The sequence below is a fragment of the Symsagittifera roscoffensis genome, chromosome 3 (genome assembly GCF_963678635.1).
Source record: "Symsagittifera roscoffensis chromosome 3, txSymRosc1.1, whole genome shotgun sequence".
Lineage (NCBI taxonomy): Eukaryota > Metazoa > Xenacoelomorpha > Acoela > Convolutidae > Symsagittifera > Symsagittifera roscoffensis.
Window position 1 is genome coordinate 56143726 of NC_087064.1, and position 19041 is coordinate 56162766.

General features: G+C 35.7%; 1 protein-coding gene across 1 annotated transcript in view; it reads right to left on the reverse strand.

Moving 5' to 3' along the window:
* Positions 1-10933, reverse strand: part of LOC134842437 (uncharacterized) — a 30418-nt gene extending 19485 nt beyond the window's left edge. The window contains exons 1-3 of the mRNA XM_063858776.1: positions 10779-10933; positions 6618-6813; positions 5687-5932 (exon numbers count right to left, since the gene is read on the reverse strand). Coding sequence (XP_063714846.1) covers positions 5687-5932; positions 6618-6813; positions 10779-10871 — 535 coding nt within the window. The 5' untranslated portion in view covers positions 10872-10933. The remainder of the gene's footprint in view (positions 1-5686; positions 5933-6617; positions 6814-10778) is intronic.
* Between the last annotated feature and the right edge of the window lie 8108 nt (positions 10934-19041).

The window sequence follows — 19041 nt, forward strand, 5'->3', positions numbered from 1 at the left end:
AATCAATTCCATACGAACAAGTAAACCTATCCCGAAAACAAAGTATTGATTTTAAAAATATTCATGATATAGAAAATAAATTAACACGTTTCCAAATCTATCAAGAGACAGAATTTGCATGTAAAGACAGAAATCCACTTTATAAGACACAATACTCTGAAATACTTGTCGAATACGAAAAAGATTTCGACATGGACCACTGGAAAAATAAAATTTGACCCTTATGCCACAAGTCATCCTATAAATGAAGGAACATCAAACATCCCAGTTAATTTTCAAAAAAGCACAGGTCAACCTGGTGGAAAACTAAAGCCACATGACAGTAAAAGCACACGTTTACAAGAACTATCACTAATGAATAGCACCTATTTCGGTAATATTCATTACGATATCCACTTAGATATGAAGTTAGACTACACAATAATTCGAATTTTTCAAGAAATGTCACTCTCCGAATTAGAGACACTTCATCAACTATGCGAACTGGAAAGAACATAAAACCTACAATCACTCGCACTAGCAGTACTAAAAATACCTTACGCAGGATACTTATTATCAGGAAACAGATCAAATTTTCTAGATTACGAAGGAAATATTTTATGGTTTTATACTTGTACCAAAAAAATATCACCACTATATGTTTTTGAAGATAAACGTTGTTATAAAAGAATCCCTATATTCTATAAAAATAAAGTACATTTTGTCGACACACTTTCAAGACGAACATATTTTTGAGATACCGCAGTCCCATGTGGATCAGAAAATAGCCACAATGTAGTACAATTAAATCCTGATGAAGATAAATACTATCTCCTTACACCATACCCTACATTAATGCCATCACTCAAAAAATTTTCACCCGAAAGCATCAAAGCTATTGCTCGTAATCCAAATATTGATTTACAATTAATTGGAATATATTCTAAATCAGATACCCAACATCACATTAGAACACAACAATTTCAGGAATTATTAACACAAATGGACACAATACAAAGACAATCAATTGACCAGAATTTAAGAAAACTTGCCGAAACTGCAGGATTCGCAGACATTTATACACAAGATTTTATAGCGGATATTTTAAAGACATTAAAGACTACATATATTTAAACGGTAAAAAATACCGATTACAAGATATTTCACCTGTAAATATTTTCAGTTTTGTCACCTTAAAGAACGAAATTCTAGCTTTTCTAGGATGGCCCTATTACATCTTAGAAAAATTAACTATCTTATACGCCATGTTAAATTTTATAGGATTTCTTTTCTCACTCTTAAAAGGAATCTATAATACATGCGCTATACACACACAAGTAAACAGACAAGCAAGTGTAGCACGTAAACTATTTGCAGGATTTTTTGGAATTTTTTCATCATCAATAAACAAAATACTTCTAGAAGCACAAATAAAAAAATACAACACAAAAAAATCCACAAGACAAAACACTTACGACGAAGATCACAATAATATAGAAATAACTACTACCGCACCACAGTTGCCACCCCTACCACAAAATCATCCATTATCATTAGTTCCCCGAAAGTTCCGAAACCTAGCAATCACAAATAATCCAAATTCCAGACCAAATACAACACAAAGTCCCATCCAACATATAATGACACATCATTCACAAAATGATAATAGATACGAACAAATTATAGAACAACCCCACACCACCACTTTTCGGTCTTAACATAATCATTTTTTTAGCCCGCCGCAATGAGCCGACAACTTGGATCCCTCCATCGCTCAAATTCCCACCCAGCCAACCTCCAAAACCAAATTCCGATAATTCCACTTTTCGCTTTCCCACCCGATTTTCCGATTATTAATATATCATCAAGCACGAATTCTGATACTAACTCAGATATTTCAGTTTTATATTCTATCTCACAACTTAATAACTCTAATGTAGAAACCCCTGACTTCGAACCATCTCCCTCTAATTATACCCAGACCAACTCCTCAGTTTTTTCAAAACCCCTTTTCAACCAATCCCATCTAATCATCCACTCCCCTCCATTTCCACTCCTTCTTACGGTTCCCAAGTGACCCCAACCTATTCTCCACTTCATTCCGACAGATCATATATAAAGTCCCCAGATACCCCCCAAATTTCCCAGGAGCTCGATAATTTTACAATTTTACAACAACAATTAATACACCCCAACACTCTTACAATACATCAACTATCATCCACAATAACACCCTCAAATCCACCTACTCCCACACCCTCCTCAGCTTACACTCCATCATTAGCTCAATCATCCACATCCACCAAAACACCTACTAGCACTCACAGAGCTTATCGCACTTTTAAACGAAAATTTCCAAATCACCCATTCCCAACCAATCCCGGAACAGCCCGCAAATATATTAATCACCCGCAGCACACCAACACGAAAAATTTTCTTGAAATCACCTTACCCTCATTTCCGCAATATACATTACCTAACCCTAACGATACTAATGACACACGCAATTTTGTAGATGAACATGTCTTAATGCCAACACTTCATTGAACAGCTTATTATAATTTTACTAACCCTCTTTGCCTACCACTAACAAATACTCATGACAGCATAGAAAAAAACAAATACATGTTATATAGACTCACTACAACACTAACACCTCGACAAGTTACTTACGTTGGATATAAAAAGTTACTAAAAACATTCACTGCACCCCGAGCTAACAAATTTGCAATAGAATACTACGACCATAATATCATCCGCCCTAATCAAGACCAATTTTTAGATGAAAACCGCTTCGCAAACCCACAGCTAACAGAAAACTTTTTCATCAAAATATCATACGTATTCACACTTAATATTTTTGATAGAAAGCATGACCACATTATTTCAGAATCACTAGCTGATATTCAAGCATACGAGAGCTTCTATGATAAATTTCAGTTATTTTACCTAACCTTTCACTTTCTTTCACCACAGGAACGCGATTTGCACTGTTCCCACAAAATTATGTAACCCACTAAACAAACGCACACATATACATGCTATCGTTTTATACAAAATCATTTTGATTTGCACACCCCATCAAGACAACCTCACTAACGTTTTCAGTTTCTTAACTCAAAGTACACGTCACCATTTTTCCTTAATTTTACATATTGCATCATATATACTAACCTCCACGGAATCCTCCGCAACTATGACCCAGTTACCCAAATGTATATATTCTGTCCCATCACGAAGACATTCAATGCCGAAGAATCAAGACCCTTCCTTATCCCGCATGAATTTATCCAGCCTATTGAAATACCCATATTACAATTCATTCACAATACTAAATATAATCATAAAAAATATAACCTCATTCAAAACACACCTTACGAGTTTGCAGTAGGCACCGAAGAACTAAACACCATTAAAGCACTTCAATTGCTTTGGCCACTGCTACAAACTAAAAACATCATACTAGCCAAATTACTAACAGCATCAGATATGATACACGACATCTTTCCCCACGGTTTTTTCCCCAGAAGATTAAGGTAAGTATAATTTCAAATACTCTTAACTAAAAAATTTAAATTAGTACTAACCATTTTCTATCAATGTTTGATTTATATTTCTAGTCTTCACACCACGATCACCTACAAAACAGAAGAGAAAAAAAAACTTGTTAAATTATTTTAAGACTCATTAATTTCTTGCACTAAATAATGTGGTAAAATTTATACCAAACGTAGTAATTTTATTTTTAAATTATTTCCCCATGAAGCAGTAAACTTAAATACGATGAAAATTTATAATTTTAAATTTCCCCAAAACGCAGTAAAATTTCAAATTCTATGCAATAAATTGATAAAATGAGAAAGCAGTACTAACCTTTTTTCAATATTTTCATTCACTCGCACAAGAATTCTATCCAAACTCGCACAGCTCGCCCACAAAGAGTTGTTTAAATATTGATTTTAAGTTTCAAGCTTTCACTATCAACAACCCTAACACACGATAACAAGTTTCAAACTTTCCTTTAACCCGGTTGGAAAGGATTTATACACTAAACCAAACTAACCAACGCAGCTTACTAAACACCACAACCATAAAATAACAGCATGACTAAGAAAAGAAAACCAACGGTACCCAAACCGGACTAACCCAGTTTAAAACTGGATAATTTATTCTTTTGAAGATTATTATAAAGTCTAAGAAAGAAATAATAAAACACAAAAAAGTCGCAAGACAAACCCATACCAAAAACAATTTGATTTTTGAAAAAAGGACACAACCAAAGTAACATAAGAAAGACCAACATAAACTCAACATAAAACGTTATCACATAACAGGACCTCTCAAAGAAACAGCATGAAATCATACTCTCACTCCTGGCCTAACCCACCAGAGAGGACGTCCTGAGCATGCTCTATAGCCGGCCTAACCCACCGCGCTACATCCACGCTTTGTGACCACACTCCTATTTTTAATAAGAGGTACTCAAGGGTGAGTAACTCTTCAAAATAACCAAACTAAAACAAAACGCTTTTGTGAAAACTACTAACTAAATTCATGATTAAAAAAAACAAATTAACATAATTTGCAGTATATAGATCATACACAACAACAAAGACGAACATCCAAAGACTAGATGATCCCATCACACCCGAACACAAGAATGGCTAAACACAACCGATATGCCGTCCACAATCACAACTCAAAGGATTTAGAGTACGACTTGACTTCGCAGAAAAGGACTTCATTGAACTAGAACAATGACCACCTCGATGTTCAAGTATACGTACAGATCCGAGTTACAAGGCATCCCTTCCACACACGATCTTCACGCCATTCCCAGACGAAATTGCACACAAAACAAGTTCTCTACATAAAACAGAAAAACCTGTCATAGCAAACCATTTTGAAATCGGATTGATTTCATTGGGATCACAGTCGTTGTCGAATGACGACGTAATAATTTCCTATCCATAATTCCAGCGTCCTGGAACGTTCTTCTCCAAAAGGAACCGGACAAGAAAATGATGTTCGCCTAATACCAACGTTCATCATCCATCCTTCAAAGTGCAGAGAAGAAAGATAGTTCTAAAAAAGTTCTGTAAGCCCCGGATGGGTGGAACCTGATCTAAACTACATTTTATTATTGGATAAATTAGATATTTTACCACTGTAAAATTTTTAATATTAACCAATCATAATCCATCCAACTAACAACCCACTTATTTGTAAGTGCTGAAATTACTTGTAATTTCAGCACCAGAGAGATTTGAATTTAACTTAGAAATTAGTTGCCTCTCCAAGAGAACTTCAGCAGTTGCAATAAGCCAGTATACTCTAGATATATTGAGCCTAGCAGAGACTAGTTAAAAACCCTGAGACTAGTAGATATAAGATTAAGATTAGGATCGGTATTAGACTAAGAAGTTGCACGAATCTATCCGGCCGAAAATAAGATAGCGTGACGAGCAGACGATGTACACTATCCGAAATTACTCTATGAGTTAACCACATCGGTTCTAACTCAATATTGCTTTTCACAGTATGAAATAGTTCAGTTTTTTTAGACTGCATTGCTTATCGCGAATCGTGACAACTAATTTATCCTTGCTACCCTAGTACGACAACAAATAAGCGACTGAATAAAAACAAATAAGTTTCCTGCTACAATAATTTGGGTATAATTTGATAAAACTTATAGCTAGCACACCTTGAAGGGTCTGCAACTCTATAGTCGTGCCTCCCATGTTATTTCTCAAAGAGTAACCCACTACTTCTCCGCTGTAGTCGTACAAAGTGATGACAGTCCTAGCTCGGAAGGAATTCATGAAGAAGTCCGAGGTCTCCTCTTTCGCTCTGGCTATCATGACTCCGTGACAGTCGAAGACCTTGACGTCGAAGCCCCACGAGAGAGAAGCGTAGTCTATCTTGCCCACGTAGCGACCATGATAGAACACTTAAAACAGAAAATGAACTCCAAAATGGGTCGAGGTAAGCAGAAGCGTTTTTTAATGACTAAGTCTTTAGGGCTAAGTTTTTCGGATATGGGGGAGACTATGTCTAATCTTTAGCAAATATTCGCAAAACTTTACATCATTCAAACATATAAATAATTGATGATCTGAAACATTTGTAAAAAATTACATAACGGAACAAAACTTTGCTCGTATACAGGGCAAAACCCTGGATGTTCCGACTGCCCCTTAATCCATATCGAATAATTTTTGGGAAAAGAAAAGATTGAAAAACAATAAATTCTCAACAATATCGAAGATCAATTGTGATAATTTGGGTCGTACGAAAAAAAAAATACGACCGTTTAGCTCTAGCCTCAATTCAATATGGAACTATTTTGTTGGTGCAAGGCAAATAACACGACAAGAAATTTCAGCGACATAAATTTATTAGCTTCCAAAATTACTACAAATACTAGCAATGCCATCCCAATAATTTTTACAGATAACGAACCACTTGAATACGAAAATTTTAGCCGTTTTTCTGAAATAATGGTTGATGCCTGCTTAATAGTTACAATTCCCGTATTATATTTCATATTCTTTGCAAAAAGATTTGCATTAACTTGGAAGAGATTTCCTAAATTTACATTCTAAATACTTTAAAGTAATTATAGTAAAACTCACTTTTCATGTCGATGACCTTCATGCACTGGCTCTCCATCTCCAGGCTCTTCTCTCCCTCCATGTCGTAGATGGTGTTTTTGTTGTGCCAGTACTCACACGCCTCCTCGTGCATGCGGAAGCCACTCTTCAGCTCAGCCCAATTGAAACACTCCTGATTGAGAAGCGGCGAAAGAAGAGGCTGCAAATCCGCCCGAGTCTTACAACAAAAAAGAAGCTTAAATCTTGTCCTATTCTGCAAAAGAAAACATATGATACATATAATCTGTAGTTAATATCCTTTCTGTAGCATTGTTTCAATCTCCACTGCTCTGATAGCTTTCATTTAATTACTTTATTTTAATAGGTTGTTTTTGACCTTGACTTTATTCATAGCGATCTCCTTTGGAGTGATCGAAATCAGTGTTATTGCGTTGAGTTAGCAAAATCTCTATCTTATTCATTTTGAGCTTAATTTAGTTTGAAAAACAGAACCGCTCATTTAGGCGCAGTCATCTGTAAACAATTCTGGTAAGAGGGGAGTTCCCCCGTTCTGGTAACTCACACGATCGATTCTCAAAGTCATGGGTAGATTGGAGGGATATCTTTCAATTGTCACTAATAAACAAAAAACTTCGATTTTGAAATTATTACATCCATTGGAATGGTTGAAACCTGAAATTTTACAAAATGAAAAAGAACTACAGAAAGATTCCACCACGGTGAAATTCGAAAGACCAGCCAGGAACCAGGCATTGAAGAGACGCTTTGACGAAAGCAAAAATATTCGAATCAAACTGGAGACGAATATAGTTAATGGTATCGAAGAAGTAAACGTGATGATGCAATCAAGGTTCTATTTTGCACTAATAATGGAAAACTCATCTTCACGCCAAAGTTTTTTTAAAGGTCAAAATCCTTCGGTTTAGCTTCGCAAAATTCTGGGAAATCTTAAATCAAGCATTCTGTAGAAAGCCAAATCTAACCTTTGAACACCAAAAACTCTGAAACGGACTCCAACCTAAAAAAGAAAACTGGAGCAAATTTGAGACGTCTTGGCAGAAATGGTATAAAAATGAAACATCAAATGGAGAAAACGAAAAGACTCGAGATATATTCAACAACAAAAAAGAAGAACTATGAACTTCAAAAAGTATTGCTCACACAAAACTTATCACCTCACGAAGACTTAAATATAGCTTTAATCGATGAAAAAGGGTTGTTCATGATGACCAACAATTTTCAACCTGCACGTTTTGTACATAATCATTCTGTAAAAAACATTTAAATTTTTAACAAACAGGAGCCCACGTTAGCTGTAGAAGAGAAAATGCGTGTTCAAAATGTGGAGGAAAATTCGCAAAAGGACGCCTCGCAGTATGTCCAGCTCTCTGTAGAGTATGTGATTCTAAAATTCATTTAACCAAAAACTGCAAATATAAAAAGAAGAATGTAAACAATTCAGGATCAAGAAATTGTAAATACCGATTTTGTATATCCGTCAGATCAGCCTGATGTAGCTAACCATGGACATAAAGGTTTCTGCGGTGTAAATAATGCATGGTATGAAGCAAGACAATGTGACAACGACGATTATTCGGTGCTCAATGTACCGACAATTTTCGATGATAAAGGAAAAGAGTTGAAGGAATATTTAAATATTGGATTGATAAAGGGAAATTTTGTTCGATTAAACTTTCAAATAGACTCGAAAAGCCCGGTAAGTTTTTTTAGGAAGAACGTAGTCCAATAACAAAAACTGCGCGATCCGTATTTGAAAAAATATGACTGAACAAATAGTCAATTGGCAACTGCATTTGTCATCACAGATGCAGCATCTTTGGAAACGACTATTTTCCTCGCGTCAGAATTTTCCTCGCATAGAAACTTTTTTCGACAAAAATTCCTTAAACAACCCGAAAAAATAGAATCGAAAGAAGAAAAAATCAAATGAAAGTCACCTATTTTCACTAAGCCTTAAAACCAATCCACCAAACCATCCCAACTGTCTGAAAAATCCATTGGAGAAGTTTGGTTTACCAACTTAGACCTTAAAAACATACACAGTCCATTGAAATCAGACGAACTGACGAGCAAGCAATGTAAGTTTTAGTATTGTGTATGGAAACATTGCCCGGTATCTATTAATATTTAAGTATCAAAATTTGAACGAACTGCCAATTTTTTTTCTTCAAATTTTAAACAACCTCGCCGATGATTTTGTTCTTGAACTTGTCTTTCACGTACTTTAATTGGAAAAAGATTGAAAAATTTTAGGTTAAAGAATTTGATCGAAAGAAAACTACGTCGGAAAAATAAAAGGAAACACTAACAACCAGAGAAAGAATTAGACAGTTTGAACGAACAACGATACAGATCTTCCATCGCACCCGCACGAGTTTTCTTGAAGCTAGTTGGAATCTGACTGACGGAACTCCATCTACAATGGCTCAAACTTGTTTCTTACTCTAGTCCTTAAAAAAACGTCTCACAAAAACAAATTTTTTCAAGAGCAGTAGCATTTTTTTCGAAAAAAAAAATCAAATTTGGTCTCCTCATTACCCTGTGTACATCTGGTGCCCGCAATTGGGGCCAAAATTGATTGAGACTGAAAGTCAATATTATCACCGTTCTGTATTTGAAAGTTAAATCCATCACCGACAACCAGTTTAACATTTTAACAAAGAAAAAGTTCACACAACTTTGAAAAAAAATTATGTCCAGCGTAAAATGGTAAAACTAGCAACTATTTATGCAATAATTGAATCAATTAGTTTGCCTCACTTCATTTTAGTTTCATTTCGCTCCAAATAACATATAAGATAATAATTATCCCGCATCCAAGTTTAGGCGTAAATAATCGATTATAACGGATTATTATGATGATTTTTTGACAATTATAATCGATTATAATTACCAAATTTATGTCTTTAAGGGATTTATAATTGATTATAATCGTGATATTTTCCAAGAGATTATTATCTCTTATAATCGATTATAATTGATTATAATTGATTATAGTTCTTACTAAAAACCCTTAAAATCAATTATAATCGATTATAATCGATTGTAATCTCTTATTTTTCCGAAATTTTCTTATATTCGAAATATATCTTATGGGTTATTTTTTTGTGTCAGTAAAAAAATCTCTAAAAGAGAGATCTCTTGAACACTTTGTTTCATCTGAACACAAAGTTATACCATGAAACAAAAGTTTCATGGAGATCCTTTCATATGAGTGGAAAGGTTCTCGCGGTAGATGAAAAATAAATTTTCCGAATCAATCATGAAACTAAATCAATCTGCTGATGTTTTGGTGTTTAAAAAAGCTTAAAATATGCATCACAAAACAACTCAAATGGGGAAGAAATGAAGAAAAAAACTTATAAATTTGAATTAATTAGAAAACTTTAAAAACATTTTTCTCATTTTTCATAGGAACCAACGTACACGAAAATCATAAAATATAAGCAAATTAGATGCAACTTCGAAGACAAAAATGGACAAACAAGAAGGATTATAATCAATTATAATCAATTATAATGGATTTTTGTGCAAAACTAAAAAAATAGATTTGAATAAAAATAATGGATTATAATCAATTATAATCGATTATAATTGTATCAAAAAATAGACGAATAAATAATCGATTATAATCGATTATAATGGATTATAATTAATTATAATTTGAATTTATAAAGAGAGATTATAATCGATTATTAATTGATTGAAATTGATTGTTTCTCAATTATAGTGAGACTGGTACTAAAATCGTAATATAATCGATTATTAACGCTTGAAACTGGATGCGGGATGTACCCTAAATAGGCAATTTTCAAATCTTTTATATTAGAATCGATATTTTATAGATGGTACAAAAAGTGAAAAAACGTCTCTGAGCTTTGTAACTTTCCGCTACTTTCTTTGAAGGTTGAAACAAAAATGCGAAGTTCAATCAGCGTTTAACTAAAAAGTAAATAAGTTTAGCTGAATTACAGAAAAAGCTCGTGAGAAGCATGGGCAGCATTCAGTCAATTATCGCTCGAGCCAAAAGTAACCGCATCGGAGCGGCTAGAGCGAATCTGGGACAAGAATTAGCTAGAGCTTTATTGTTTCTTTTTCAGAAAATTACGAATGACGTTTGTTTTATCTGTATTCAGATTTTCCCGGCCCATTATAACCTACCTGCACTGTAAATGAATGTATGATTACAATAGGTAATATAAATGGGCACAACAGATCAAGTCGAGGTTTGTCCATAGTACCAAGAACTGTCATACTGAATTTATTTTGTACAAACTGAATTAGAGAATGAAATTTAAGCGTTGTTTGGGGCTATATTGTAGGAATACTGGACAAACTATAGTAGTATATAAATTCATATGTTAAGTTCATATTTTGAGATCATAGTGTAATAGTAATGAATGATTGAACACCAATACCAAACGACAGTTCTGGGCGGCCAATTTATTAAGTTCGAAGTTTCTGGAACATGTTCTGTTATTGATCAAGCTATTGTAGCAAAAAAAAACTATCTGCTTTGTGCTCTTTTGTAGATTCTATCTGTTATCGAAAACACAACCCTTAGCTGATATTCTTATCCTGACGTCAATTAACGAAAGTTTTTTTTTCAGTTTCCTTTGAATTTAAAATATAAAGTTTAAATTTTGATGAAAAAATTTGTTCACTTGTTCTCGAACACAAGTTTTATGTGTTCCAACGCATCAACCGGACAATCTCCCACTTAAGTGACCTAACGCAGCTTGTCCTCCCCAAGCAGAACATGTAAAAATTTTAAAATTTAACAAAATTGCTCGTATCAGGGCGAAGCCCTGAATGTTCGAGTGCCTTTTAAGATTTATGGAGCAGTAATAACATTAAAAAATTCAATGAAATGAAACAAAATCAAAAAAAAAATTTTTCTAAAATTTGAAACTTTTTATGAAAATCATCCCCCCACACGCCATACAAACTACAAAAGGATATATTTCGCTCCTTGTAACAAACCAATTATGGCAAATAGGCTTCTTTTAACCAATTTGGAACGATTTCTAAGACGGATTAACTCTCCGCTTACGCGTTAATAGCGCGAAAAATATCGCGCGTTAATTGTCCCAAATTGGCCAAAATGGCAATCTTTAAACCCCCGTAACATTTTGAAAAATGATCACAGGCGAAACATCTTTTCCAATTTGAGCTCAGGACAACAATACCTTTCGAATGATGTAAAAAAATTCCGTCAAAATGGCTAGTTAAAAAGTAGAAATTTGTCTGAAGAAAAAAAAACCCACCCCGAGCACAAATATTCCGTTACTTTCGTATCGAAAGTCGGAACAACAAGACTCGTATCAAGACGAAACCTTGAAAGTTCCGACTGCCTTCTAAGGTTTAAAGCTGTAATAATATCAAAAAAGTGAATGTAAAAAAAATATATTTTTTTTTAATATGAGATTTTTTTGTAAAAATCATCCTCCACACGCCATATAAAGTAATAAGTGATAGATTTCACTTATAAACAAATCAATTATGGCAAGTAAGCTTTCTTCAACCAATTTGGAACGATTTCTAAGACGGAATAAATGTCCGCTTACGCGTTAATAGCGCGAGTTATATCGAGCAATAATTTTCCCAAATTGGCCAAAATGTCAATATTTAAACTCCTATAACTTTGCAAAAAAAAATGATCAGAGGTAAAATATTTTTTCAAATTTAAGCTCAGCACAACAGTACTTTTTGAATGATCTACAAGTTCCGTCAAAAAGGGCTAGTTAAAAAGTACAAACTTTTATGGAAGAAAAAAACCCACATCGAGCACAAATATTCCGTTACTTTCGTTCTCATTTATTCCGTTACTTATTAAAGTCGGATCAATAAGGTGTTAAGTCTGACATTCGAAAGATTCCACACAAAAACCGTTATTATAAGGCTTGTGTGGGATTGAATTAGAACTTTGTTAATAACCAAAAATATTTATTTTGAATCTTTTTTTCTATTAAAACTGTTAAATTTGTATAAATCGATGGTATACTCAAAATGGTTTCCTGAAAAATCCCTATTTTCCCGTTAGTTGATTTGGGTTGTACAATTGGTCTGTTTCAAATTACATGGAAAGATTGCAATAATCAAAATGGGCTGTTTTTATTCCGGTTTTAAAAGAAAGTATAAAAAGAATTGACAAAAATTATATTACTATATATGAAATGCTGCTGGTTTTGACCAATAATCATTCAAAAAGTATTGCTGTTTTGAGCTTGAATTTAATTTTTTTTACCTGAGATCAATTTCTTAAAGGTATGGAGGTTTAAAACTGCCATTTCGGCCGATTTGGGACAATTAACGCGCGATATATCTCGCGTTATCAACGCGTGAGCGGAATTTTAATCCGTCTTAAAAATCGTTCAAAATTGGTTGAAAGAAGCTTGTTTGCCATAATTGATTTAATAATAGGAGCGAAATCTATCACTTTGTACTTTATATGGCGTGAGGGGGGATAATTTTCACAAAAATTTTATTTTTTAAAAATAAAATTTTCATTTTATTTTATTTTATTTCAATTAACTTTTTCATGTTATTTCTTCTCCATAGACCTGAGAAGGACGCAGAACAATCAGGGCTTCGTCTTGATACGAGTCTTAATAATTTTCAAAATTTTTACATTTTGTGCTCTGGAAGGACAAGCTACGTTAGGTCACTTAAGGGGGAGATTGTCCGGTTGATTCGTTGGAACACATGATACGTGTCGGCAAAAACAAGTGAACAGATTTTTCCGTCACAGCAATTTTTAAACGAAGTTTTCTATACCATCCAAAACTCATTGAAGTCAAGATCCCAAATTTAAAATGATGTTTTATCTTTTTGTACAGTTATGGGTTTATAAGTTGCCAATTTGACTATTCAAACGCAATTAAAATATAATATACTCGTGCTCTTAACTCTTAAGTGTTGATTACATCCGATTAGACATCATTCCAAAATGACTGGATGCAAGTTAAAATACACAACCAGATAGTTAAATTGATTTATCCTGCCGTCTTATGTCTTGCTGATATCGTGTTACGATTCGCTGCTTGAAACGAATTGTCGCCTGTGACAAAGTTTTGCCCTACCAATTAAAGTGCCTCATTGGAGGCAAAACGAGTCTATAGCAAATGCTTTTCAAGAAATCCAAAAGCGGTTCAAAACAATTTTTTCTCAATATTTGCGAATAGCATATGCAGTTTCTTTGCCAACGAAACCAAAAAAGCAAAAATGAGCAAAAAGCACAAATGGTACGCAGAAACAGCACGCCGCACAAAGTCGAAAATTTATAAACAATAGCAAGTAAAAAACATTAAAGAGCCCTTTTTTAACCAAAAAAAACATAGAAAATAGTACTGCAGAAAAACAACAATAACCTTAAAAAATCAAGCATCAACAAGGCCGATAGGCTAGAAGATACCAAAAATCTCTTTCGAAACCGCTTAACAAAAAATCGCATCTAAGTAGTATATGTGTGGGAAAAACCGTGGGTATTCATAGCGACCCCATGTTCTAAAATAGGCTATAGATATCCTCTTACTACTCTAAAAATTAAGATAGGGAATATGATTCCCTGTGTATTAGGAATGGTTGTAGGTTTCCTCCACGTAGAAAGACACGCGGTAGCATATAGTAAGTTTCAGGTTATCGGCGGGCATCCTATGTATTGAGATAGGGAACGCATCTTCTTGACTTAGAATAGTCTATTGTTGCAATTTTACGCCAAAAAAAAATTATGAAATTGTAAATTTGAATTTAAACAAGTTTTGCATAATTTGTTTAGTGCTAACCTCAGAATCCATGATGATAAAAACGCATTTATCGAAAACCCCCTGGACTTGAGTTATGAAACTGATAATCCAAATATTTTTTATTTCATAGCGCCAAAAGAATCGTCCAAAAGAAACGTCTCAGCTTAAGCCCACTTAAAAAAATTGAATGATAAAGAACTTTTTGTGTAGTTGTTAATTGTAAACAATTAAGGTCACCTTTCTCTCAACTTGACTTTTGACATTACAGCCAAGCTGACTGACTCGTTTCTCTCAACTTTTCAAAAACAGCATGACTTACAAGAAAATGACAAACTTTCAGGTAAAACAATGTTTCAATTTATACGAAAACTCGGGATTAATATCAACTTTTCTGAATAACCCCCTTATTAACAGTTCCCCTTTTCTAACGTTCGCCTTCTAGTATTCCCCGTACCATGTAATATAATATCCCTATTTATGATATTATATTTACCTTAGTTTTATCCCTGATTTACTATTGTATTATTTTTCATGTACTTACTCAACTGATGCCCAACTGCATGGAACTCCTTTGACTCAACCCTTAAAACTACCCTTACTAACAATTGGTGTACTACTCTCCTCAGATAAGTTACCCAAACCATATATTGGCGCCCCGAAAAAGTTTTGATTAGCTCGTTACACTGTGTTTTTTATTCCCCCACAACCAAAAATTTATGGTTAGTTACTGTTTTTCCTCCCCAGTTTTTACGTCTGCGGTTTATTATATCTTGTTATAATACTTCCCCATTACAATATTATTTCATTTATTTACAGTTAATCGCAGTTTATTTGATTTACATTTTAAAAAAAAAAAAAAGATCAATTATTGCTCTTGATTTCTAACCCATGTAAACTTTAAACGTTTCAATTGTTCATAGCTTCATTTACTTTGAATAATGTATTAAGTTATTTTCATCAATTTTCCCTTTTCAATTCGTTTTTTGTTGCTTTGCTATTCCGAGTCTTTTGTGACTCATTTATGAAAAAACTTCAGTTTTTCCGACTCATTTTTCATTCCGTTCAGAGTCTTTATTGCCTTTTGCGTTCCTTTCCGAGTCTTTTCTGACTCAATGTTTCATTCCTTTCCGAGTCTTTCTCGACCCATTTGTTGTTCGTTTCCGAGTCTTTCCCTACTCATTCATTCATTCCTTCCGAGTCTTATCTGACGCCTTGTATATTCCTTCCGAGCCTTTCTTGGCCCTTTGCTTCCTTCATTGCTTCCTTCCTTCAAGTGTTTTCTGACACTTTTGCTTTCTTATTGCCCGACTCCTTGGTTACCTGATTCGAGTTCTTTTTGGACTCTCAATTTTCGTCATTGTTCTTCGACATGACATTTGTTTGAGCTTTACCTGAGCTCATTTCCTCTGCTGCTTCGAGCCTCACTGGGTTCGTGGCTACATTCGAGCTTCGTCTTAGCTCACCTTATTTTCTGCTTTGAGCCTCTCGGTTCTTGGCTGCTTCCTGTCGAGCTTTACCTGAGCTCATTTCCTCTGCTGCTTCGAGCCTCACTGGGTTCGTGGCTACATTCGAGCTTCGTCTTAGCTCACCTTATTTTCTGCTTTGAGCCTCTCGGTTCTTGGCTGCTTCCTGTCGAGCTTTACCTGAGCTCATTTCCTCTGCTGCTTCGAGCCTCACTGGGTTCGTGGCTACATTCGAGCTTCGTCTTAGCTCACCTTATTTTCTGCTTTGAGCCTCTCGGTTCTTGGCTGCTTCCTGTCGAGCTTTACCTGAGCTCATTTCCTCTGCTGCTTCGAGCCTCACTGGGTTCGTGGCTACATTCCAGCTTCGTCTTAGCTCACCTTATTTTCTGCTTTGAGCCTCTCGGTTCTTGGCTGCTTCCTGTCGAGCTTTACCTGAGCTCATTTCCTCTGCTGCTTCGAGCCTCACTGGGTTCGTGGCTACATTCGAGCTTCGTCTTAGCTCACCTTATTTTCTGCTTTGAGCCTCTCGGTTCTTGGCTGCTTCCTGTCGAGCTTTACCTGAGCTCATTCCTCTGCTGCTTCGAGCCTCACTGGGTTCGTGGCTACATTCGAGCTTCGTCTTAGCTCACCTTATTTTCTGCTTTGAGCCTCTCGGTTCTTGGCTGCTTCCTGTCGAGCTTTACCTGAGCTCATTTCCTCTGCTGCTTCGAGCCTCACTGGGTTCGTGGCTACATTCGAGCTTCGTTTAGCTCATCAACTGCTTCGAACAATTCTAGTTCGTCTCATTCGCTACGCTACAGCGATAAAGGCAAGTTGTCCTCTGGGAGGTCAACTGGTATAAGTGCAAATTTTATTGCACAGGGATAAATCTACGGTATTAGGACAGGTAGGTAAACAGGTACATCAACTTTAGTTGTCCTCTGGGAAGTCAGCAATCACAATTCGGTCGCCTGCTAAATAGCGACAGGTAGGTAGGTAAATACGTCATCCTCAGTTGTCCTCTGGGAGGTCAACACTCATTGGTGCTAATCTTTGCACCCGGTTTTTTTTGCCGTTTATACTGGTAATTGGTAGGTAGGTAGGGTCGGTAGGCTGGTAGGACCAGGTAGGTTCTTGGACTAGCTTTAAAATCGCAGTTAATTGTTAATACCGAGGACACTTTGAACGACCGCTCAATTTTCCCTCGGAGGTAGGTACAAGTGGTAAGGTACAGTGGTAATTGGTTAAACTTTATCCATTATTTCGCTCCTTCTTACGAGCATCGGTGGTATTCGGTATAAGTTGGTAGGTTGGTAAAGGTAAATTCATATACTGGTATAAGTTGGTAGGTATTGGTTTACGTCTCCTGGTTCAAGGTATGGCCCCATCCGGTAGAAATAAAACGACGCAAAACAATGACAGCGATCCTTCGGAACAAAATGGTACCCAAACGCAAGATACCAATCAAAACGTTCAAGAGACTGGCGTTCGAAAACTGGTTTCGCTTTGACGTCATCACGAAATGGAGATCAATACTTTGATCGACATGCTCGAAAACAACATCTACGAGGAAGAAGATGATCTTGAACTCATCAATGAAACGTTCACTGAATTGTCTCAATTCCAACAAAAACTTGATACCCTGAACGATCAAATGTTACAGGCTGGTTCTGAACACGATTTTGAAGAACATTCTCACTGGACAGTACAGTTGAAACAGAAAATCCGAGTATTTTCAATGAAAGTGAAAAAATATTTGAAAAAACAAGTATCAAATCCTGCTACTTCTACAATTCCAAATAACAGCGCTCAAGAAAATGCTACTTCAATTTTCCCACAGGAAACCGCAACCTCCATGCCGACTGCAAACATAATGGATATACCAAACAACAACCTTATAACCATGAGCAACAATACTCAAGGCAATGCAAGAACAGCTGCCTCTGACGACAACCTTTCGGCGCCATTTCAAGGCGACCAATCATTTTCAAATCCATTTGCTAGTGATGTTCCTAACCACAGCTCACAACAAGCTAGTGCTGCAAACCTTCCTAACAACAACAATCGAGCTTTGGCAACTAATTCAAGCGACACTTCTACTACATTCAGTCGATCAGTGCCAAAACTGAAGCCTACAATTTTCAATGGCAATCCCAACTATTGGTTGCACTGGTATGGTGTATTCGTATCATCGATTCATAATTCTAATATGTCTCCAACTGAAAAGATGATCCATCTTCAATCATTGGTAACTGGCCCAGCTAAACTAATGATAGCTGGTTATGGTGCAAACGGCGACACATACGAACTAGCACTACAACGTCTTCGTGAAAACTTTGGCAATACCAATAGAATTGTCAACTCTTTTTTGCAACGTCTTGCAAATTTCAAACCTCCAAATCTGGCTCAACCAGAATCATACATGCAGTTTTCTGCTTTTCTCCTAACTTTAGTGGACACTTTTGAGCAACTTGGTTTTGTTCACGATATTTGTTCTACAACAAACTTGAACACTGCTCTGGCAAAGCTTCCCGGTCCTGTGAGATTAGAATGGAATCGCTTCGTCATCGACAAAGACTACGATCAACCCTCCTTGAGACATCTAGCACAATGGTTTCAACGGTACGCACAGGCGTGTCGCGACATGCCTCCGACAGGTTTCCGAAACCAAAACAATAACAATTTTAACAATTCTTCTGGAAACGCTAAACACCCTAGTGGTTCCCGTTTCAATGGTTTTACTACAAATGGTGTAGGAAATCAAAATCAGCGCTTTAACCATCAGGGAGATCAACAAAACTCTCGTGCTCAGAATAATGTAAACTCGAATGCTTGTCCTAGTGGAGACACCTGTGGACCTCTCTACAAATGCGAGCACTTCAAAGCTTTAGACCCTAAGCAACGAAAAGAGCATGCCCGAAAAATGCACTTATGCTTTAACTGTCTAGGGAATCATAGGTTTACTGACTGCAATTCGAAATCGCTCTGTCGAACCGATAATTGTGGTAAAAAACACCACACTCTACTCCACGATCCTTCTGATAATTATGGAAAAAACCCTAGTAAAGCTGCAGTGAATCGCGCAATAGCTTGTCAGAGATCAGGTCAATCAGCTTTTGTACCAATCGAATTATCAAATGGTGATAAAACACTTTGTACCTACGCTTTCTTAGATAGTGGTAGCTGCGTAACTCTACTACTGGACTCAGTGGCAACTCAACTAGGCTTGGACGTCAA